Source organism: Martes martes (genome assembly GCF_963455335.1).
Source record: "Martes martes genome assembly, chromosome: 7".
Lineage (NCBI taxonomy): Eukaryota > Metazoa > Chordata > Mammalia > Carnivora > Mustelidae > Martes > Martes martes.
Genome location: NC_137894.1, coordinates 53,412,918 through 53,435,591, shown reverse-complemented (window position 1 = coordinate 53,435,591; position 22,674 = coordinate 53,412,918). Strand labels below are relative to the sequence as shown.

The 22,674-nt window shown below is 44.1% G+C and overlaps 1 protein-coding gene across 2 annotated transcripts in view; it reads left to right on the top strand.

The window, feature by feature from the left end:
- Positions 1-22,674, top strand: part of RYR3 (ryanodine receptor 3) — a gene marked incomplete at its 5' end in the record, with an annotated part of 503,048 nt that overhangs the window by 290,624 nt on the left and 189,750 nt on the right. For both annotated transcript variants that reach the window (XM_080809903.1, XM_080809904.1), the window contains 8 exons: positions 7,076-7,292; positions 11,983-12,087; positions 14,056-14,159; positions 14,422-14,505; positions 16,168-16,327; positions 17,679-17,826; positions 18,654-18,859; positions 19,446-19,620. In XM_080809903.1, coding sequence (XP_080666029.1) covers positions 7,076-7,292; positions 11,983-12,087; positions 14,056-14,159; positions 14,422-14,505; positions 16,168-16,327; positions 17,679-17,826; positions 18,654-18,859; positions 19,446-19,620 — 1,199 coding nt within the window. The remainder of the gene's footprint in view (positions 1-7,075; positions 7,293-11,982; positions 12,088-14,055; positions 14,160-14,421; positions 14,506-16,167; positions 16,328-17,678; positions 17,827-18,653; positions 18,860-19,445; positions 19,621-22,674) is intronic.

The window sequence follows — 22,674 nt, the reverse complement described above, 5'->3', positions numbered from 1 at the left end:
CATATTCCGGTCTTTGGTTCTCAGAACGTGATATGATCTGAGGAGAGATGGAATTGAGTGCACATTTGGGAAACACATTTTGATGAAGCACATCCAAGTCCCTCACATGATTTCCTCAGTCATTCTCGGTGCTACTCCTGTGTCGGAGAGTAGCCAATGAATTTATTTTTACTTGTGAGCAAACGGGATCAATATAAAAGTACTTACTCTCATATCATCCGGTAAACTATGACTTGGTGCTGAAACCCAGAAGTTTCTCTCTATACTACTTTAGTTCAGTTGTACAGAAAGCTAGAAAGAGAAACCAGGATATTAATTTCAAGTCAATGAAAATATCTTATTGAAAATAAATAATGATTAATAATGTGGTTGATCTAGGTGACTGAGTCCTCTGTGCCAAGTTCCACTGTGAGTAATCAAGATGAGGAAGGCAAACAGAAACCCTGAGGCCTGGGGCGCCTGGGTGGCTCAGTTGGTTAAGCATCCTACTCTTGATTTTGGCTCAGGTCAGGATCTCAGGGTTGTGAGCTCTAGCCTTGCATAGGGCTCTATGTTGCATGAAGCCCGCTTAGGATTCTCTTCCTCCCTCCCTTCCTCCCCCGCAACTCATCCTCGTGTGCACACACACATTCACACACACACTCTCTCTCTCTCTCTCAGAAAAAAATGTGGAATCCCCCTTAAAGCAGTGCTACACGTCAAGGATGACACTGCGCCCAAAAATGCAAATTTGAAAGCTGAAAGAATAAGATTTTATTTTTCATATACAAAATAATAATACAATTGAAAAGAAATTTTTGTTTTCACCCAATATAGTAGAATACTTGCCTGTTTTTATAGTGTGTCTCCCAGCAAGGTACAAGGTCATGCTTATCTAGGAAGAGAGCCTTCTCCCATCATAGAAGCATTCAGGATTGTTTCTCATATATATTTTCAACTTCTGCGTGGCTTCTAAACTAGATTTCTCTTGTATACCCCCATTTCCTCCTATTTAATGGTCTTTGCTGAGGTCACAGTCTTGAATTTGTGACCTCATAATTATTTTTATAACTACAAACTATGTTGTTAATTATACCTGATTAAGATGTCCCTGCCAGCCGTCATGGAAAAGCAAAAATCTTTTTCAATTAGATTTACCCACAGTAAAGTCAAAGGCAGCATGAGTAATTACTAACCAAATTCACAAATCAATATGTACTCTCTTTTCTAACTATTATGAATGTGCCTCCTTAGTTCTCTTCTCAGTGTGGTTTGTTTGTGGATACTATTCATGCCGTAGGCCCTCAGTGCAACAACCCTGATTGATTATAGGACAGAATTTGGGATGAGGCATGTGTACTTTGGAAACCACCCAAAAAGTTGAGTTACTTAAACACCAGCAAATCCCTTATGAAAATACAGCCTCACCCTGCACGATGGCATCTTGTCCTGAACCACACCAAGAACATGACACAGAAGTCACAGCATACAGTGAACTTGGGGTGATACTTTTTGATTTGCAGAAAATGGATGAGTGAATCGCTGTAGTAGAATGTATTTTATAGCCGTGGTTAAACCCCCCATAGATCTATTTAATTGTCTCACATAACTCTTTTACCAGTCCTTTTTGGTTTATAAAAACAATATCCAAAGGTGGTTGGTATTTGTGGTTGCTGTTTGTTTTCTGTTGGTATCTACCAGACTTGGCCAAAGTTCAGGTAACCAACAGCTTCGCTATTTCCAGCGTGCTGTGGTCAATGCTGTGGAAATTATTGCTGAGATAAATATACCTCTGTGGAGAACATGATGAGCACTGGCTGGATTGCCCTGGGCTTTCATCAAACCCTGGCCAGAAAGCAGTATGAATGTGGGAATGCATCACTTAGATCATTCTCCCATCTTTGCGATAGGAACTGAAGATGCAATTATGAATCATGCCTTCCGAGTTGAATTCGGGTCAGCCAAAGCTTGTTAATTCTTCTTCCTCTTAACCACAGCCTGTATCCTTTTCTTCTTTGGAATACCTTCCCCGCTGTCTGGGAGAGATTCAGTAGCAGATGAGAGCAGTGAGATGTCCAGTAAGACAGACTCAAGTGACGTCACATGTTTGCGAGTAAGCTGTGGATAAGGAACCCGAGTCATCCTTCTGGAGCATGACAAGCCTTGTCTTGATTTTTACTGTGATTTTTATTCATGGGTCAGTCTTTCAAATCCGAGAACTTGCACTAGGTAGTCATCTCTTCTGCAGATTGGCAAGCCGCAATGCCTAAGTCTCAAAAGATTAGGTTGCAAATGCTAGCATTAATTTTTCAATACAATTTGCTCTGTGTTCAAAATCAGTCAAGGAAATAAAAAATTCTTCTACATATCCCCAAAATTCCCTACTCTCAGGGGATGATTACTGAAGCTATTGGTCATCTCTGAGGTGGAGGGATCTAAGGACACAGTCACTTATAGTAATCACTTCAGGAAGAAAAAAAAAAAAAAAAGAAAGAAAGAAACCTTCTTTCAGAGCTGATGGAATGTCTTGAGTTATAGGAAGAACTCCAGAAGATGATAACAGGTACTTTAGTGCAGGAGATTAAATTGATTAATGAAATTGATTTTAAAATCCATTAATGTAGAGAAATATCCAAGGATCAAGAAGAACTAATTTTAATGAACTCAATTCTTTAATTATCTTTTTATTTTAAATTTAACATTTTCTGTGAAGCCAGGAGATTCTGAAAGGCCCAAGGAGCAGCAGAGAATGCACCTGGAGAAGAGAGATTTACATTCTCATTGGAAATTTCTCATTTATGAGTGGGGCAAAGGATTCAGATGGTAAACCTTAAGGGCCAGATACTGGATTTATTGAAAGAAGTAGACTATGTGTCTGTAACTTGGTTGTTTTTCTTGCTGTCCCTTCAAATCCGTGCTCTGGGCAAATTCTCGGGCAGACTCTGTAACATTTATTACTCCTTGTAAGAATGAGAACAGTCTTGTTAGTAACATAAAAGTGCCATCTATCTGGCTATAAAAACTCAGATTTGTATGCAACTGATGTGAGAGGTCTTCCCCATTGGGCTTGCAGTCAGAGGCCAGGAGACCGGGCTCCTCCAGCGCCGGCCAGCTCTGCCTCAGACCCTCTGTCGAGCCCAGGGGGAGCTTCGGGGGTGGGGTGAGGGGGTACAGGGCTGCCTCCGGCAGCCCACCTTTATGTAATGACTTGGAGTGTTTACACAATTGCTGCTGCTTTCTCTTCTGGGACCCTTTTGTAGTTTCCTTGGAGCCTTAGGCCGTGAGCATCTCCCCGCTGTCCTTTCTACACAGGCTTTACCACCTGTGCTGGCTGCTCCCTTCTGGCTGACCCAAAGCCCGGGCTTCCCACCTCCCCCAGTTCCTGGGTTTCTGATCTCTGTGCAGTCCTTTGCCTTTCTGGGCATAATTCTTTCAAGATAGCTGACAGTTGGCTCCCTCACAGAGTCTATCTGGCCTTCTAGGAGCATTGTCCTTGGTCCCACCCTGAACAGAAGGGCAGCTCTTTCCCTTGCGGTCCTCTCTGTCCCTCTGTCTCCTTCTCTCTCTCTGTTCTGTCACCAGGCAAACATGTCCCTCACTAAATTCCAGGGGACACTTGCAAGCTTCTCAGTGTTCTTAAACACTAAGCATTTGACTTCAGATAGGAGCGCATTCCCTTCCCCTTCTCCCTGACAGTTCTCTCCAAATGACTTCTTTCCCTTTCTTATCAGGGGGGAGGTATGTGACAGGCTAAAGCTGCATTGGCTCATCATTTTTGGACGGACCCTCATAGTGGATCCAGCATCTCAATCCAGGGTGTGCAAACATTGGCATCCTCTGAATTATCTGTCTGTGGGACCTCTGCTAAAACTCTAAGAGGGGGAATCCCTTTCTAATATCTTCAAATAATTAAAGTGAGTTTCAAGGATTTCTTTTGATTATTCCCTTGAAGCCTATCTTTTATCGCTAGTTATTTCCTTTGACTTGGTCAGTCTGGATCTCCCAGAGAGTTATGAGGAGGACCACCAATATTAGTGGTGGTTTCTTGGAGCCCTTCCAAGAGACTCTGGGCAGCGAGGGAAGGAGCCACAGACATAGGGGTGCCTGGCGCCTGCTCTTGTCCAATCCCATCTACTGAGCGGGCAGGGCTTCTGTCTGGCAGGTCTCTGGGAGCAACCCAGGACCGTTTCTTCCACCCACTGAAGCATAGCATAATGACATTTGGAGACAAATGCTTCAGTGAGCAGTAAACACTGATTTCTGGCCATGTAAATTTTTTATTTTACAGTTTTGTGGCCATTAGAGGAGAGAAAACATATAACCAAATTATCATTCTCTTTTTAATAACTGAATATAAAAACAGAAATCGTGATTTCCCCTGTGCGCTGCATGGCACTCCACCTTTTCTGATTCGCTCTCTATCCCAAAGATGACAGCAGATGTTAAAACGTAAGAGAAATTTTAAAACAAAACAGAACTGGCAAGACAGCTCATGAATAATTAAGTCCTGCTGGAAGACCTCATAGGAGATGATTTACTTGTTCTTGGAATATGTACACTAGTGAGTAACAAAGAATACACTTGCTGTATGAGCTCTCAGGCATTCAGCTTCTCACAGAAAGGATGTTTAAGGAGAAGACTGAGACAAAAAAAAAAAAAAAATCCCACAATCTTCTTTTGCTCAAAAAGATCTAGTTCTATCCCACGATTTCAGCATGTCAATAACACAGTCTGCTATGTTACTGGAACTGGGAAGTTCTCAACCAATAATTTCAAGGCTTAGTCATTATTTCCTGAAGGTTCACTAAATTAGTGACATTGAAGGCTAATGACTCAATTTTGTTTTAATGTCATTGTTCATATTCTTAAAACATGTATATCATGCCCCATTATGTAACATTTAATGTAGGAACATTCACAAGGGACTATTGTGGTTCTAATTCTATATCACTGTTTAGTACTTCAGAATGGGAAGTGGGGGGTTTCGTATGATTTCTATAATTAGTTTTAAAACAGCATTTTGTAAAATGCTGTTTGGATAAAGAATTTGTATTGGGAAGGAAAAAAAAAAAACCTAATGTCTCCCACTTGGAGAGCGAGTTTTATTTTCCGGTTTCATAATTAGGCCACTTCCACAATCACAATTACTCAGCCAACACTGAGACTCTCTTGTAAGGCTGCCCTACCAGAACATTCGAGTGAAAGGAAGTGAGGTCTGGTGGAGAGTCTTGCTGTGAGAGCTTCTCTGGGTCATAACGCTTCCTCCGCATACCTCATGTCCCCGCACACATGTACCCACTCCAGCCTCACAATCCTTACTCCAAAACAGAACTGGGACCCAGCTGCTGCTTTCCATCTTGTCCATCATCACATTGGTTCAGCCTATCCTCATCTCCCACTGTGACTAGTTTGGAGTCAGGTGCCTCTGAACACCTGCTAATTGGTCTGCTGATCTCTTAACATAGCGCAGCAAGAAGCAGCTTGTATTTCTTCTCTTTAAAGACTTCCCGAAGCTTCCCACCTAGAATACAATCTCCTCTTCTTGCCATGACTCACAGACTCTACCTGATCTCGCACTGCACCCTCCCACCTCTCTCCTGCCCCTTGGGCTCTTTCCTGCCTCAGGGCCTCGGCATTTACTGTTCCTCTGCCTGGAATGCTCAGTCTTCCAGATTTTAGACTCCTTAGCTCCTCTTTATCCCACGGGTTTAGCTCATGTCTCCTCCTCAGAGACGCCTTCCTGCATTCCAATCTAGGAGCCACCCTCTTTCAGGAGTTATTCCACATTGCCCTCTTTATTCCATCCTCAATATCTCCCCATCAGTAATTATAACTATTTTTCTAGTTGGATGCCTGCTCTGTGATGCCAGGGACACTGTAGTCTTTGTTCATTGCCGAGTCTTCCGTGCAGAGAACAGCACATCGTATGGGTTCAGTAACTTGTCGTTCTACAGAGGGAGGAGGAAGGCGAGAGGGTTAAAGCAGATGCTCTGTATGTATTGATTTTTCCTGTGGGACATGAGTGTTGACCATGCAGGGCTACATATCTTTTCGTGCTTTAATTACTTAAAACTGTGGTCATATTCCCTCCTCAGATTAATATGGTTGCTGTTGATTTGCAAAAGCTCTATTTCTTGTTACAAACCTTGGAGAATATGAAGTGTCATTTTGAAATGCTTCACTGTCGTCCTCTCTTCCTTGCAAGGGGAGCTTTGGGATGTAACTGTAACCCTAACCTAACCTAGATGTGAGGCTGAAATTCAGCCAGAATGCTGAATTAACATATTGAAAGACTTCAGTACACTGGAGATCAGTGCCTGCCATTCCTGTGAGCCCCCAGGTGTCTTTCCCCTTTCCTGGGAGGTCTCTGCAGGCACTGCTGGAGCGGACCGAGTGTCAGGCTTGGATGCCAGCAGGGTCATGGTACCCCTGAGAGAGGCACTGGTACCCCAGTGAGCAAACGCTTGATGGCGGTTGGTTTCCTATGGCTGTGGCCACGTGCCAATGCCTCTTCAGAGTCGCCCTCATATGGCTGCTTTGGGGAACTGCAGCGTCTGCCGGGTATCCCTTCAGGTAATAGCACCTGGCATATGTAACATTTGTGTTTCATAGTCTGGTATTACTTCATCTTTGGCCTGCTTCCGAAGGTTAGAATTTTCTATTTCCCCCAGATAGTTATGCCATGTTTTCTTTTCTTTAATTGATATGTGAGTAATGTCCCTCGAGTAAAAAGACTTGAAGTCCTCATGCTGTACTTTTAGTATGACCTCTTTGGAGGACAATATCATCATCACCATTACTCTTTTCAGTACTCTAGTAATAATATCTGCAATAATGACTTGTCTACTAGAGTAAGGGAAAACATGATTTGTAAAGTCTAGTGATATTTCTGTATAAATTAACTTTGAAGAACTTAGCTGACCCTTCTCTCCGCTGCCTTATTGCATACTTTCCATTGTTCGCTACACTAAACCCAAATTCAGGCACTTCCCAACAAATAATTTGGGGGTGGGGTGGCTGATCTTGAATTTTTACTTACTGGGGCTGGGATTTCTTTTTTTAACCTCTCTCTTCCTGGTCTCTCCAAATGCTACAGAGTACGTTTCCTGATGGGTGGACGTCATGGAGAATTTAAGTTCCTGCCTCCCTCCGGCTATGCCCCTTGCTATGAAGCCTTACTTCCAAAAGAAAAGATGAGATTGGAGCCTGTGAAAGAATATAAACGTGATGCGGAAGGCATTAGAGATCTGCTGGGTACCACCCAGTCCCTCTCCCAAGCCTCCTTCATCCCATGCCCCATCGACACCAGTCAGGTAGGTTCCAGCTGCCAGCAGGAGATAACCCACAGAAATGAAGTCGTAGGGCTAAATCCTTCTCTCTGTGTTGTCTTTGAGCCATTCCTGTCCATTGCATATCATTGTCATGTCATATGAACAGCTGTTCTTTGTGTTTCCACCATATGTATAGATTGAGCTCTTTAAGGATTTCTCAGAGAACAAGTTGATCACTTGCTACAGGCAGGGCTCTGTGAGGTATAGGCACAGACATGCAGTACTCTCTGGGAATTCGCAACCACGTCGAAGAGGTAAAAAGCAAATGTATTATTGTTTTCTAATTCTGAATGTAATAAACGCAAAATGAACTGTAGCACAAATATGTGCTAGGGACACCTGTTGGGCTGGAATATTTCTAGAAGTCCAGTTAGGATAGAATTCAACCAGGGCCTTTAATAAATTTAAATAGGGAGGGGCATCCAAGGGTGAGTTATAGAAATAGCTCCAGTGTCCATCAACTGATGAGTAAAGAAGAGGTGGTGTGTGTGTATGTGTGTGATGCAGTATTACTCACCCATAAAGAAGGGTGAAATCTTGCCCTTTCCAACAACGTGGATGGAGCTAGAGGGTATTACACTAAGCAAAATAAGTCAGAGGGCAACAAATACCATATGATCTCACTCATATGTAGAATTTAAGAAATAAAACAAACAAGCAAAGGGGGAAAAGAAAGGCAAACTGAGAAACAGACTCTCAACTATACAGAACACAGTGGTGGTGCCCAGAAGGGAGGTGGGAGGGTTGGTGCAGGTGAAGAGCACACTTACCATGATGAGCCCCAGGTGATGTACGGAGTCACTGAATCGCTGTATTGTACAACAGAAACTAATATAACATTGTATGCTAACTAGCTGGAATTTAAATAAAAACTTTAAAAAGAAAAAAAAGTAGGGACAGGTAGAAATAAACATTCTCCTGTGGCTGGATGCTTAGAGGAAGGAGAGTGCATAGGAGAAGAGTTGGAAATAAAACTCAAGGAAATGAGATAGTACATATGAGGGGAAAGTGCTAGTAAATGGACATTTTTTTCCCTTCCCAGGGTTTCTGTTTTGAGAGAGACATACTCACGTGCTCAAGATAAGGGGCATAAACAACAGCTTTGGGTATTTCCTCCACACCAGTGCTATTCAAGTCACTATTCTAAAATCAATGACAAGGGACCTTGTCTCTGAGGCTCACTGGGTTGATAGTTTGTAGGAATATAGATAGCTCTCTTGACCTGTAGAAGGTCTCCAGCATGTTACTTCCCCATAATATTCATGTGAACCTATTACATTTCTGCCATGTGTTCATGTTCCTGAATTTGCTTCATACCTTCCGCAGCTCATTATTGTGTATTCGCTTAGAGTGGAAAGAGCAACATTTCCCCGCCTGCCTCACTCAGCCCGGTGTAACACCTTGAAAGTAGTTGCCGTTAAGAAGGTTGATAGGAAACTGGGGAGGAGTTGGTGGGCCAGAGATGATCCTGGGAATTGGACCCTCTCGTTCCTGTGTTTCCTACATATGAAGCTTGAGGGCCAAAGTACTAAACTAGCTTTCACATGAACACAAGGCTACCGGACCCCAAGTGAGGGGAGAACGTGAGCACGATCCTTACTTCTCTGCACCACCCCCTCACTGAATCATCAGAAACGAGTGTGAGGAAAAGTCTCCTGGAAGGAGTGGGCCTCAAAAAAACGAGGGGAAGTTTTGATGAGGGAGGAAAGGAAGACTTGACCAAAGAGTGGGAGAAGCGTCCACACATGCAGAACTGAAGATCTGAAAAATCGAAGATCTCAGATAAATCAGCAAGCCAGAAGAACCTTTGAGGTCCAGACCCACAGTTGAATCTGCACGGACCCTGAAACTAGGGAGATGTTCCCAGGGAATCAAATAATAGGCAAGGTCTTGTAGGAAAGGTACAATTTATCATCTTGAATGAGGCCTTGTAATTTTTTAGGACCTAGCATTCTGGGAAATTATTGTCAGAGGAGAAGTTAAATATGTACGGAGTTGACTCCAACCTCCCTCAGGCACAGTAACCAGTTTGCAGGCGAAGTATTACTGACTGGAGCCATGTCCGAGGTACTACCTGCACCCGGGGCTTGAAGCCCCCAGCCTCTGGCTGAGCCCTAGGAAGAGGGAGCCCAGCTCCAGGCAGCCCAGTCCCAGATACCCCAAGACAGTTAGCAAGCCAGTGTTACTCTGTGCAAGGTAACCACCAATTGAGGTCACTAAAATGATGATTTGGGGTTCCCTTGGTGGCCTCTTTCCACATTTTCTCTTTTTATCGAAGGATGTGTTTCCGCCCTCGTGCAAATCTCCTTTAAGTCTGTGATCACCTAAGGAGCACTAAGTTTAAAAATTACCTTGGTTGACCAGTAAAACCCAGATACAGTTACAATTTGTTCGCTCATAGTTTCCCCCATTTTGCTCTTTATTGAAACGTCATTCCAGTTATTAACTTTGACTCTGTGATGATAAGTTGATTTTTTAAATGTCTTTCATTGAAAGGCAGATAGTGATTATAATGCATGAGTTAAATATGTTATTGCTGTTTTTCTCCATGATCTCTTTATATATGATATTTGATATACTTTTTTTACTAAAAAAAATAATTTTCTCCCAGAGTTGTCCCCCTCAAAAAAAAAAAAAAATCAAGATTTTTGTAATAGTGGGAACACTAATAACCTTACTGATAGAGTGAGGATTGCAAGGCCCTGGCAGATGATGCAGACATGAAGTAGGCCAAATGCACAGGCCCTCCAGCTGATAACTGCCAGGCAAAAGTGTGAGCCCAGTGTTAGTGATCTTTCAAGGGATCAAAACAAACTAGAAATCAGGACTTTTTTACAGAAATCTCCTATTTCTTAAAAGTTGCCGATGAATAAACATGAGAATAATTATTATTATCATTATTGCTGTCATAATAGTAGTAAATTTTTAAAAATAGGAGGAAGGAAAGGAGAACAACTTGGGCCCCCAGGGTGTGACCTCTATGGAGAGAGATGAGCAAAGTGCCAGGAACACACAGAGAAATTCTCCCTGAAGGTAATTGGGGAAGACTTCCCAAAGGGAAGTTGAGCTAAATTTAGAAGAATGGATATTGAAGGTGTTTGGATTAAAACCAGACTGGGACAACGGTTAATGCAGTAAAAACAGATCTTACTTAGGAGCTAAATAAAAAGGGGAAAGGAACTTTAGTGTAGAGCCGGGCTCAGTTCTGAGTACAGTAAGAACAAGTGGGATTTACAGCCAAGGAGAGCAAGTTGGGGAAGTGGGGCAAGTTAGTGGAAGGGAAATTACTAAGAGAAACCTTGGGGGTTGGGATGGATTCTTGCTAAACTGATCTCACAGAATTCTGTTTGAAGGCAGGACAGATAGAAGGCAATCTGATATCCCCTGGGGGGTGATGAGACAGGAGGAAGTTTGATCAGACACAGAGATGGGGGGTGATCAGATATCTAGGGTGGTGGATTCTCACCAAACTGATTTAGCGGGATCCTTTCTACAACTGGAGTCTGGAGAACAAGGCCCAGGGATAGAGCCTAGCTGGAAAGGGGCTCAGAGATTCCCATCTAGAGGCTGGTCTAGGAGAGTGTCCAGTTATCTGTTATATGGTGTAGAGAGATGTGTGTGTGTGTGTGTGTGTGTGTGTGTGTGTGTGTACACATGTTATGTGTGTTGTGGGGGGATTAATAAGGGTAAGTGTTGCAAGTACAAGGACACAGAACTGTGAAATACGGTGACCTTCTGTGAGAATTTCAAGAAGGTTGGAGGGGATGTGTTTGGGAGGGGATGTGTTTGGGAGGGGATGTGTTTGGGAGGTGGTGAAGGGGGACACTATATACTTGGTTAACACATCTAGTTTGTGTCTTAGGAGCTCAAGGAACACTTGGGAGACACCCAGGAGGAGAGTGCTTTGATGTGGTTTTGTTGTTGTAGACTCATCACTCTGGCCACACTGTGGAGGGTAGATTGGTGGGCAGTTGAGGAGACCACCTGTGAAGCTCTTGCAATGGTCCAAGGAGAAAATAATGAGGTTGAGTGATTAGAGGAGGGGCCCTTGAGAAAGATCCTTCAAAAATGAACACGATCAATTGTGTGACTGATTTGATGGTGTTGTGGGAGAGACCAAGTCATGTCGAGAGGGAAGACACTAGGATGACTTCCAGCTTTGAAGCAATGGCAGTTATTCAACAAAAAAAGAGGAGAAAAACAGGAAAGAGGTTTTGAGGGAAAGACATGAATTTGGTTTAGATAGCATGTTGGGTTTACTTTGGTGGGAAACTCCTGCGGACAATTGGAACTGTAGGTGTGATCTTCGGGAGACACCGTGGCTGGAGACATACAGACTTGAGAGTGACCGTCTATGGCTGGGTGAGATCTCCCAAGGAAAGAGCATGGACGGAGGGGAGGGGAGGCCCAGGGAAGCATTCGCATGGGAAGAACATAGGACACAAGTAGCTACAAGGAGGACTGAGAAGGCATAGCATAAGCAAAGGGTCAGGCAGGGCGGGCTGCAACAGTACTGTCCTTCCTGGGGAAAAGGAACCTCTGGGAGCAGCCCGTCCTGGGGAACGTGTAGTGAATTCAACTGTGGCACCTTATCCACATGCATTCTTATGATAGATTCCAATACGACTAGTTCTGGTACTGCTGACTTCACACTTGTTCCTTTTCCTTTTAGGTTGTTTTGCCCCCTCACCTAGAAAAGATCCGAGATAGACTGGCTGAAAACATCCACGAGCTTTGGGGAATGAATAAAATAGAGCTTGGCTGGACTTTTGGCAAGGTCTGTGTTCCTGTGGCCCGGCTGAGATGGAGAGTTGGATGGCCTTGTTACCGGGGAGGGCTCTTGAAAGACTCGAATGAGGGAGGAAAACACATGAGCCAAAACTTACTGCTTCTTACTACCCGCTGTGTAGCCTGTGCTGCAAGTCTTGCTCAGTCGTCTAAGTGCGGTCAAGGGCACTGGGGAGGCCGGCTCTGCACAGACAGAAGCGGGGGTTCGCCTCCCTTCTTACTTGGGAATGGTTTCCATTTTAGAGGAATATTGAGCACAGTTGTTCCCCAACACCTCCTTCAGAACTCTCATTATTCCTTTCCCCTTCAGAAAAAGCTGTCCGCTCTGCATGAGAGGCCCCCCCCCCAAAAAAAAGGCTGATTCATTGTTTTGGGTCAGAATTTGTTTGATACAGTTTTCAGATGATCACGAAGATTAATAGACACTCAGAGGAGGTTACAGAATCTCTTGCACTAGAACGCATTTTTCAAAGAGGATATAAATTGACTTTGTTCTGTGATTTGTGTAAGATCACGTCTGAAGGCACAAGGATAGGTGAGGTGTGGCATTTCCTATGACCCTGACACCCTCAAATTATGCACATTCCATTCCATCTTCATTACTGAAATTGCCCCTGTGCTCCAACACTTGGGTACTGACGGAGCTACCATAAAGGATTCCCCTTCTATGTGACTACCTCCCTGCTATATGCTTTTATAACACCACAGACCTCTGCTTGGGAGAACGACTCACAATTGCAATATTACATTTATTATTATGACTATTTTATTACTGCTCTCTACCCCATTACACTGTATTCTTTATGGGCCTGGGGCTATCCTGGCTCGCCACTGAACTCCTGCTGTCTAATTCAGTACCTACCATGTAGGAAACACTTAACAAATGTTTGTTGAGTGAATGCATTAATTAGTTAATGTCTGGATCTATAACCATCCGATACAAAAGTCATGAGCCACAAGGGACTATGGAGCCCTTGAAATGTGACTCGTCTGACTTGAAATGTGCTGTAATTCTCAAATGCACTGGATTTGGAAGACTTGCTATGAAAAGCTAATATAGAATGACTCAAAAATGATTTCTCAGACTTGAAATGATTTCTCGGGCTCGTTAAATGATAATATTTTTAGATATCTAGTTAAATGAAATATATTACTAAGATGAACTTCACCTGTTTATTTTTGCTCTTCTCATGTGGCTACTAGAAAATTTGAAATTATAAATGTGGTTCACATTGGTGGCTGACTTTGTATTTCTGTTGGACAGCTTCTGTGGTCCTTTATTTTCTGAAGAAGGCTACCAAGTGTGGGAGCATTTTGGTTCCATGAATTTTGGGACAGGCAGAAATATGGCTGCCACGTATAAAATTGTTTCTCTGCAAGAGTATATTTTGAATGCAGACGCTTGAATAGAAACAAATCCACAGAATCATATGGTTTCACTCATGTGTGGAATATGAGAAACAGCACCAAAGATCGTAGGAGAAGGGAGGGAAAACAGAATGGGAAGTCATCAGAGAGGGAGTCAAACCATAGAGAGACTCTTGACTCTGGGAAACAAACTGAGGGTTGCAGAAAGGGTGGGCGTGGGAGGATGGGGTACCTGGGTGATGGGTGTTAAGGAGGGCACACGATGTATTGGGCACTGGTGTCGTAACCAACTGTTGAATCATTGAACACTACACCTGAAAATAATGATGTACTATATGTTGGCTAATTGAATTTTTAAAAATTTAGAAAAATAAAGAAACAAATCCACAGAACACAAACCACTAGCAACTTGGACTGTGTATCATCGGCTAGAGAGGACATCATCTATTTGCCTATCTGCAAATAACTGTCTTTGTCTTGCCTGATATGGATTGCCTGGGTGATGTTTCCAAGCGTTTCCTTTTCTGTTTTCCAGGGCAGTGCCCATTGTCAAAACTCAAATTACATTTTTCCTTATGTTGTCATCTAGATACGGGATGACAATAAAAGACAACACCCCTGTCTTGTGGAGTTTTCAAAGCTGCCTGAAACCGAGAAGAATTATAACCTACAGATGTCAACTGAAACCTTAAAGTGAGTGTTTCATTGAATTGAATGTGGACTGAACAGGGAGCGGGTGATTTAATGCCTTATAACAATACTGTGAAGGTATGTCTCTTGCCTTGAAAACATGATGCATTCTGATGAGCGGCAGTGGTGATTATTCCTGCCACAGGAGGAGTTAGCATAGCAAGGAACACGTCCACCATTGTCACTGGTCAACCCAGATGCAGGGGACGGTTCTTGCTGTCCCGCACCCAGCGGACCCTTGTCCTCTCCCTCTGTTACGTTACAGGACCCTCCTGGCCCTGGGGTGCCATATTGCTCATGTGAATCCAGCTGCTGAGGAAGATCTCAAGAAGGTCAAATTGCCCAAAAAGTAAGTGATTTTTTTCAGTGATTGAAGACTTGCATGCTTCAGTCTGAGTTTTGTAACTGGGAGGATGGGAAGTCCGTGCACAAAAGCAGGTGATGGCCCCAGATGCTCGGTAGTGCCCGTTGAGGACGGCTTTTTTGGAAATTCCAGACAGAAGTTTGCCACAGTTCAGGTGTTTCCAGGCTTTCCCTCTTTCGCTCCTTCCGTGAGGACCTGCACTGCTATTGTTAGTTCTAAGCCTGGAGATGTGGCTTTCGGGGGGTGGGGGGAGGTATAGAGAGCCTTTGGCCTGCAAGAACACTAGCTGGCATGGAACTTGAAAATGGTTGGTAGCCACAGCGAAGATTCACTCCTCTGGCATTGGGCCAGCCAGATAAATCCTTTGTGGAAGTGGTTGTCTTGCCAAGATGGACTTGGGCCCCTAAATCTGCCTGTGCCCTGTTCTCCCTCTCACCTGGACAATCACAGAGAGACGCACGTTCTCACGCGCTCAGGTGTGCGTTCCCTGGCACGTCCCCTGGCTCACTCGCTCGCCCTCCATGCACCAGCCTTGGGGGCACATGCACTCACACCCAGGTGTCATGATTACCTCGGAGCCAAGGCAGTGTCAGCTTTAATCAAATGCTTGTCTTCCCCTTCTTCCCTGTGAAGCTCCTAAGCTGTCAAGCACCACTCATAGAGGCAACTCCAGATGCTGGGAGCCGCACGTCTGTGAGGCAGAGGCTGGAGGAGTGACCTGCTGGTCGGGCTGCTGGGGTCAGCGCTCAGCAGTCAGCCCATGCTGACTCTGCCCAGGATCGGGCATCCCACAAAGGTGGATAATGGGCAGTGTTTAAGGCCTATAGCAGACCCTGCGTCTTAGACTGCTCGGCAGTTCCTGTGTAGACAGAGCCCTGGTCTGCAAGTCAGCACATTGAGGTTCTGGCTGTGAGGTGGGCACGTGGTGGCTCTGGGACCATGAGTTCCTCCAGACTCCTGTTCTCACATAGCTACGATCAGCTCCTTGTGAGTCCCTCCGCAGTGTGTCCTGGCCCTCTCCATTCATGCAGTGTATCTACCCGGGCTCATACTCAGCCGTTTCCTGTCTTCACGTGAGCTATCAAATTATCTACCAAATTACAGACATTTGAGGCTGTGGCTCCTGGACTGAACAGCAAAACCATGAAGGTCACTTCCAGCTCACAAATTCTTGGAGGTCGTGATTTTCCTTCTTAATTCCCAAAGTAAGGGTTTAACTTTCTGAGGCTGAATGACCATTCTCCACTGATTTATAAGAAACCTTTTGGCTCAAGATCTTGCCCTTGCCAGTCTGGTTGTGACCTTTGCTGTTGTGGAAGTGGGTTGAAGGGGCTGTGCATAGCGACACAGCACACTGAACATGCCCCTCACTGGTCAGGCTCATGAGTAGTCTTCTTAGAAATGAGGCCAGATTGCATTAACCAGGCACTTTCTCCAACACTCTGGAATCTGTGACATGCATTGGCAAAAATGATTATTGGTAGGGACTTCATCTAAGGACTTGAAAGAGAGCTGAGTTCTCCATTCTGCCAAAGGGTAGAACCTGAGACTGAAGCCTTATTTTCCTGGTATTCTTACCATGTGCTCAGATCTGTAATGGGGGAGTCCTAGAGATCTGTCCAAAAAATATATATTTTTTCCTTGTAGCTATATGATGTCCAATGGCTATAAGCCAGCCCCTTTGGATCTGTCTGACGTGAAGCTATTACCTCCTCAAGAAGTTTTAGTGGATAAGCTTGCAGAAAATGCACATAACGTTTGGGCCAAAGACCGAATAAAACAAGGATGGACCTATGGCATCCAACAGGTGAGAAGTCCCGGGTCAAGCCTGCTGCAAACGCTAGGAGATGGGGTCATCCATCAAAATGCCATTTTACTTTGGTGGGTATTAGATTAGAATATAGAAGCTGCCCTTGCACTCTATCCCTCATGCCTCAGTGCACTCGTTATTTATAGAATCGGGACTGGATGGAATTTGTAATGGTCACATTGACATTAACTCTAGGCGGAATTCCAATTTTTGCAGAAAGGCTTACCTTTCCTTTGTTAGTCTGGTTCACTTATGATTGTGTTCCCTTGTATGTGCCCATTGGCTGCCTCTTCCCTCATTCCCTGTCTTGCTGTTTGCCTCATGGAGAGCTGAGCTTTCGTGCCACTCTCCAAGGCCAGAGTAAGCCTTCCGCAAATCAACACAGTAGGTCAGCAGTGTTTCTTCAGTTTCCTGCTGAAAGTGAACAGGAGGGGAAGGAGAGGGGCAAAACCAGTCTGCCAAGAAGCCTGTGCCCCTTACTTTAGCCCATCGGGCCAGGATTCCTGGGCACAGTTCTTGGCTTACACAGGAGACAGCCTAAGAACCAGGGCCCAGTAAAGAATTAGATAGAGTTAAGAGCCATACCATCTTTCCTTAAAGTAATCCCTCATCTCCTTAGGTACCTGGATTGCTATCAGGGAAGTTCAAGGGTAATGGTGTGTACACGTGTATATTCATGTCTTAGCCTCCAACTGTGCACATGTCTGGAAACCAAGAAGACCACAGCTATGGAAATCATGGCAGAAAGGGGGAAGGGGACTCAAAACACTGGCATATTTGTTTATGATGACTTAGGACCGCAATCATTGCCATCGTCGTCTTAGTCCTCCCTAAGGAACTGAGGAGGACTCTAATACAAATGTGTGCCTACTATAAGGAAATGGACCCCCTGTGGTTCTGCCACCTTTTCTGATGTTTCTGGGTACACAGGTGTTTCTCTGCATTGTTTCTCTGTGAAGAGACTGTTGTGAGGAGACTCGAACAGTTTAAATCACGTTGTGCTCCTCCACAGGGGAATAGTTTCATAAATCCCCATCTGCCTTGCCTTGGGAATAGAGATTTCTAACCAATTTCATGACACTTCACTTTTTTCATAGGCTGGCATTATTAAAATGTGTTTTTTAATGCTAGCTTTGAACATTAGCAAAACCTTTCCATTTATATTCATTTAATCCTGAAGAGAAGTAGTAAATGAGTATATTACTAAATATCTAGGCACAGGAGGAAGAAGAGCTGGTCAGCTGACAGGAGGGAACCAGGATTGTGTCTGACAGTATGTAAGTGGGACAAGCTCTTGGTAAAGACAAACTCAATTTTCTCAGAGCCTCTTTTCTCTGGCTTCACACAGGATTTAAAGAATAAAAGAAATCCCCGGCTGGTGCCATATGCTTTACTGGATGAGCGTACCAAGAAGTCCAATAGGGACAGCCTTCGTGAAGCTGTTCGCACATTTGTTGGTTATGGCTATAACATTGAGCCTTCGGACCAAGAACTGGGTAATGAGTTGAGATTGTTCATTCTGGTCCTGGTTGACTCAGCTGGTCCTCTTCTGCAGAAGTGCTGACTTCGAATAAGTCTAACATGTACTATTAGAAATGATACTTGTACCAAAGAGCACTGAAGTAAATGGTCTATTTTAACAAGTGAGCGGGGGAGGAAGGAGAACCATGTTTAATGGTGAGCACTTCTGTGACCCAATCCCACAAGGAATAAATGATCCTACAGTTTAGCTGAGATTTGGGGGATATTTGGTCACAAAACCAAGTTACCTTTATTTCTCTTATCTACCAGACACGTGAATGTCAGCTTACTTTGGGGCCAGGTTGTCTCATTTCGCAATTGAAACTGATTAAAATCACCAGCCCATAACTGATGGACATGTCATGTCATCCCATGCCCAAGGAGTGCTATAGGCAAATTAGGGTAACATTACAAGTGATTAAGAGGATACATTTGGCCTAAGACAGATCTGGGTTCAAATCTGCTCAGCTTATTGGCTCTGTGACCTTGAACAAGTAAACCTTTCTGAGCCTCAATTTTTTCATCTGTAAAGTGAAGACGGTGTTACCGACCTCATAGGATTGTTGCTATGTATAGTTTGTAAGGGATCTACACAAAGTAATCACTCGGTGTGTTAGCTTATATTCTGATTATGATATGATGATAATGGTGATTATTCTGTTAGGAACAAAATGTCATGTTGAGTAATGGGAGGTCTGTCATCTTTGTTGTTGTGAAATTCTTTTGAGGAATGCTACCTAATTATTAAAGGCCTGTGTTCTCTCTTTACCTCCTGCATCCTCTGCTGCTCTCCTCACAATAGCTGACCCAGCTGTGGAGAAAGTCAGCATCGACAAGATTCGATTTTTCCGGGTAGAGCGGTCTTATGCAGTGAGATCTGGAAAATGGTATTTTGAGTTTGAGGTGGTGACCGGAGGAGACATGCGCGTTGGCTGGGCCAGGCCAGGTTGTCGGCCTGACATTGAGCTGGGGGCTGATGACCAAGCCTTTGTGTTTGAAGGCAGCAGGGTAAGTTGGGATGGTGTCCTCATATCCCCAGTCCAAGTTTCTCTGCTCCAAACATTTCCCTGGAAATTGGAAGTACTGAGTGTCTGGATCTCTGGCTTCAAAGTGAGTCATCAGCACCACTGGCTAATTTAGGTCATTGAGTGACCAAGACCTAGCTATGGTCACTTTGCTCTTTGCTTTGATGAAGGGGAGGACTGTGTGCCCACATCCTTTCTGTAACTTCTATATCTGCCCTTGGACTTGAGCCCATTGCCTCTGTTCCAGAGGAAGGTCACAAAACACAGTGCAGCTAGTATGTGTGGAAATCTTACCACTTTGTCCCAGAGCGAGTTCTGCTTGCTGTCATGGCCAGCTAGGTGTTGGGGGACTCTGGCTACCTTTTCTGATGAGCCTGTGGAACTCGGTTTCATTTATTTGTAAGATAGATCATTCTTCCATGTGAGTTGTCCCTGGTAGAGGAGTGAGTACTTTGTAGAAACCAGGTACAACTACCAGTTAGGAGAAATTGCTCATGGAGTCATTTCTTCAGCTGGACTGGGGGTTTTTGAGACCTCCAGTCCTCTAACCTTGTGGTCTTATTTCCTAGGGCCAGCGGTGGCATCAAGGCAGTGGGTATTTTGGACGTACGTGGCAGCCAGGAGACGTGGTTGGATGTATGATTAACCTGGATGATGCTTCGATGATCTTCACACTGAATGGGGAGCTGCTGATCACCAACAAAGGCTCTGAACTTGCCTTTGCTGATTACGAAATTGAGAATGGTAAATTTCCCACCTTTCCCCACCACATTCCGGCTCTGAGTTGAGGGAAAATCCAGGGAGAGCTGGCTGAGCTCTTCTACCTCCTTACTCAAGATGAACCATCCTTTGCATATTTGAAACTCTGGTGGTATACTATCATTTTTGAAGAGTCCAGACAAATCATGGTGATATTTGGTATGGACAGCATAAATGCAACTTGTGAACTTCCAGATAACTTAAGAAGCTCTCCTCAGATTCCCAACCCTGCACGTTGGCGTATTAAGGTTTCCCAGTGTTACAGAGGAAATGCTAATTGCATATGGACAGGCCCTGGGAGAATAGAAAAGTCAATGAATTAAAGAATTATCCTTTTATTCTGATTTGAAATGTCATTCTGCTTGTTTGTGTAATTGAACTTAATGCTTTGGTGAGAACCACTCAGACACAAAAGTTTGACTTAGCTGTTCCTTGAATGAAATATAATTTATTTTGAATTCAGGCACGCTGGGAAAGCCAAGCACAGTTGCACTCATTAATGGCCCTGAATAGATGGCAGTCGGGCCATTGCCTCTGGCTACACTGAGGGGACGTTGGTACTTCTCATTTCCTGTCCACATAACTACATCACGTACCAACGTGGTTGGCCGCACATAGGAGTTAAGGAGCACTGCACTGTGAGTCAGCTGACTCACTCCTGACAAGCTCTGTGACTCCTAGAGACTCTTGGCTTGACCTCTCTGGGTTTCACTTTCTTCATCTATATCAGAAAATTAGAGGATGGACCATACAAGTTCCAACATCCTTCTCTGTTAGAAAGTTCTAGGCCAATGACTTAATACCCACTGTACGTACGCCTCTTTGCTTGGTGCTGGTCCACTCTCTCTTCCTTATAGACAAGGATGAGGTGGAGTCGTTGAGAAGGCAAGAGGGTGCTCCAGGTTGGGTGACCTGAGCTCTCCCCCTGCTTCTACCCCCTTCCACCTGTGACATCTTGGGTTGACTTTGCTTAACCTCATCTCTCCCTCTGTGAATGATCAGGGCTCCTGTTAGGTCTAAATTTCTGAAACTCCACAAAAAGAAACCATTTTCATTTAGAAAGCTAAAAAAGATAAAACTAATTAAGAGCAGCAGAAATATGTGTAACTGTATGTAGAATAATGTAAATATTCTTTATTTACAGAGTTTTAAACTTGATAAATCCCTTTCATGCCTTTTATGGGCACCTGTTATCCATACCTCACTGTACTCTAAGAGAACTTTAAAGCCACATATTTGGGGAAATAGAGAGGTTGCAAGTCAGTGTCTTTTCCTAGAAAGACAAGAGGACTGAAGCCAGATGGGGTCATATTTTCATGCCTTCTGCAAAGGTTTAAAAGCAAGGTTTTAAAGAAAGAATCCTGGTCTCAGAGACCTGTGGGAAAGACGTTGCCAGCAGAAAGAATGACCTCTGTGTCACTCAGAGGCACAGCAGAGGAAATGTGTAGGACAGAAGGGCAGTATAGAAGGCCCCCTCTGACACTGAGCTTAGGAAACCGCTGTCTTCCAAGTACCCACCACACGCAGCGCTCTCATCTTGAGGCCAAGAAGAGAAGGAAGAACTAGAAGATTGAGGCTCATCCCTAAGGAAAGTAGCTCCCTAAGGGAAAAGCAGTCTAAGGACCAGTGACCTTCTCCTGGCCCCGCTGTGTAGGAACCAGGGGAGGTTACTTCCCTAGGAGTCTTTGGCCTCACAGAAGGAAGGGCTAAGAATCTTGTATGTGGTGCAGAATTATAAGAACTTTGTAAAGTCCAAAGCCTTACTGCTCAAAGTGTGGCCCATGTGTAAGAAATGCAGGATCTCAGACCCCCATGCCACACCGCTGAACTCCAGTGGTTTGCACATTAAAGCGTGAGAAACAGTGATCCAAAGTATATATAAATGCAAGCAGTAACAGTGTGAAGGAGCTCGTTTTCTCATTGTAAAATTAAATGACTCACAAATATGAAAAGAGAACTCCTAATACAAAGTAGTAGATTAGAAATGGCAAATGAGGAAGACAGAAAGGAAATTCTAGAAATACAGGCTTGAAACTGAATGTGAAATAAAGACTCCGAGAAGTCCACCTCTAAGAAGCAGGGTATTCCCGTCTGAGCATATAACTACAGTAAGAATAATAGTGTCTGAGTAGCGTGAGTAATGGTGTAGAATCGGGAAATGGCAGGAAAGGGTGTGAGAGTCTGGGAGATTTGTGTATGGAATTTATGGAAGATAAGGCTGTGAAGATAGAGAAGGTGCAGGTGATAGCCTTGAATACCAAGACTCAGTCTTTTCATTCAATAAATTTGTGTTGTCAGACTTGGGCCATGCACCCTTGGCCTTGACTCTGGGACATGGGAGCTATTGTAGGGTTTGAGCAGAATGCCATAAAGAAGAAGGACGTTTTACGGTAACTTTGCTTTTCAGGATCGTCTGTGTTGTAATGAAAGAAATGCCTGCTAGACCTTTTGTGTATGGGGACACGATCTGACCTTCAGAATAACAAAGTCTATTATTAGTGAGCTGTTTTATAATAGGAGTGTACCGTGTGATGTTAACATATTATGCTGTAATATTGTATTGCACTTTAATAATACAGAGACAAGATAACTGAAAGGCTCTTTCCGTTCTGTGATGGCTCAGGAGTCTGCAGAAGGACAGTTGAAAGGAAGTCAGCTTGCCATTCTTTGGTAACAATAGCCTGGAGGCTTGGAATAGCCCTCTAGCTCTCGGCTCTCTGCATAAGGTGGGAAGACACAACAGTTCTTGCCTTGAGCTGTTATGAAAAGCAGCTTTTGACATAAAGCATTTTGTACACAGTACTCCCCACAAAGCAGAATCCCCCTTGGGCTTGTGTTCTGGTGGCCAGCATCTCAGCCTGGATTCAGGCCATTCCCTCAATGGGAGTGGTGCTAGTGGGAAGTTTCTAGTCCTTTGGGGGAAGAAGTAGGGACAAGCGTTCCAACGCAGGGCTGTTTGTATCTGGGTTATTTATAAATGGTTGTCTCTATCCTCTTCTGTATCATAGCTGATACCCCTTATCTGCCTCATTAGAATTG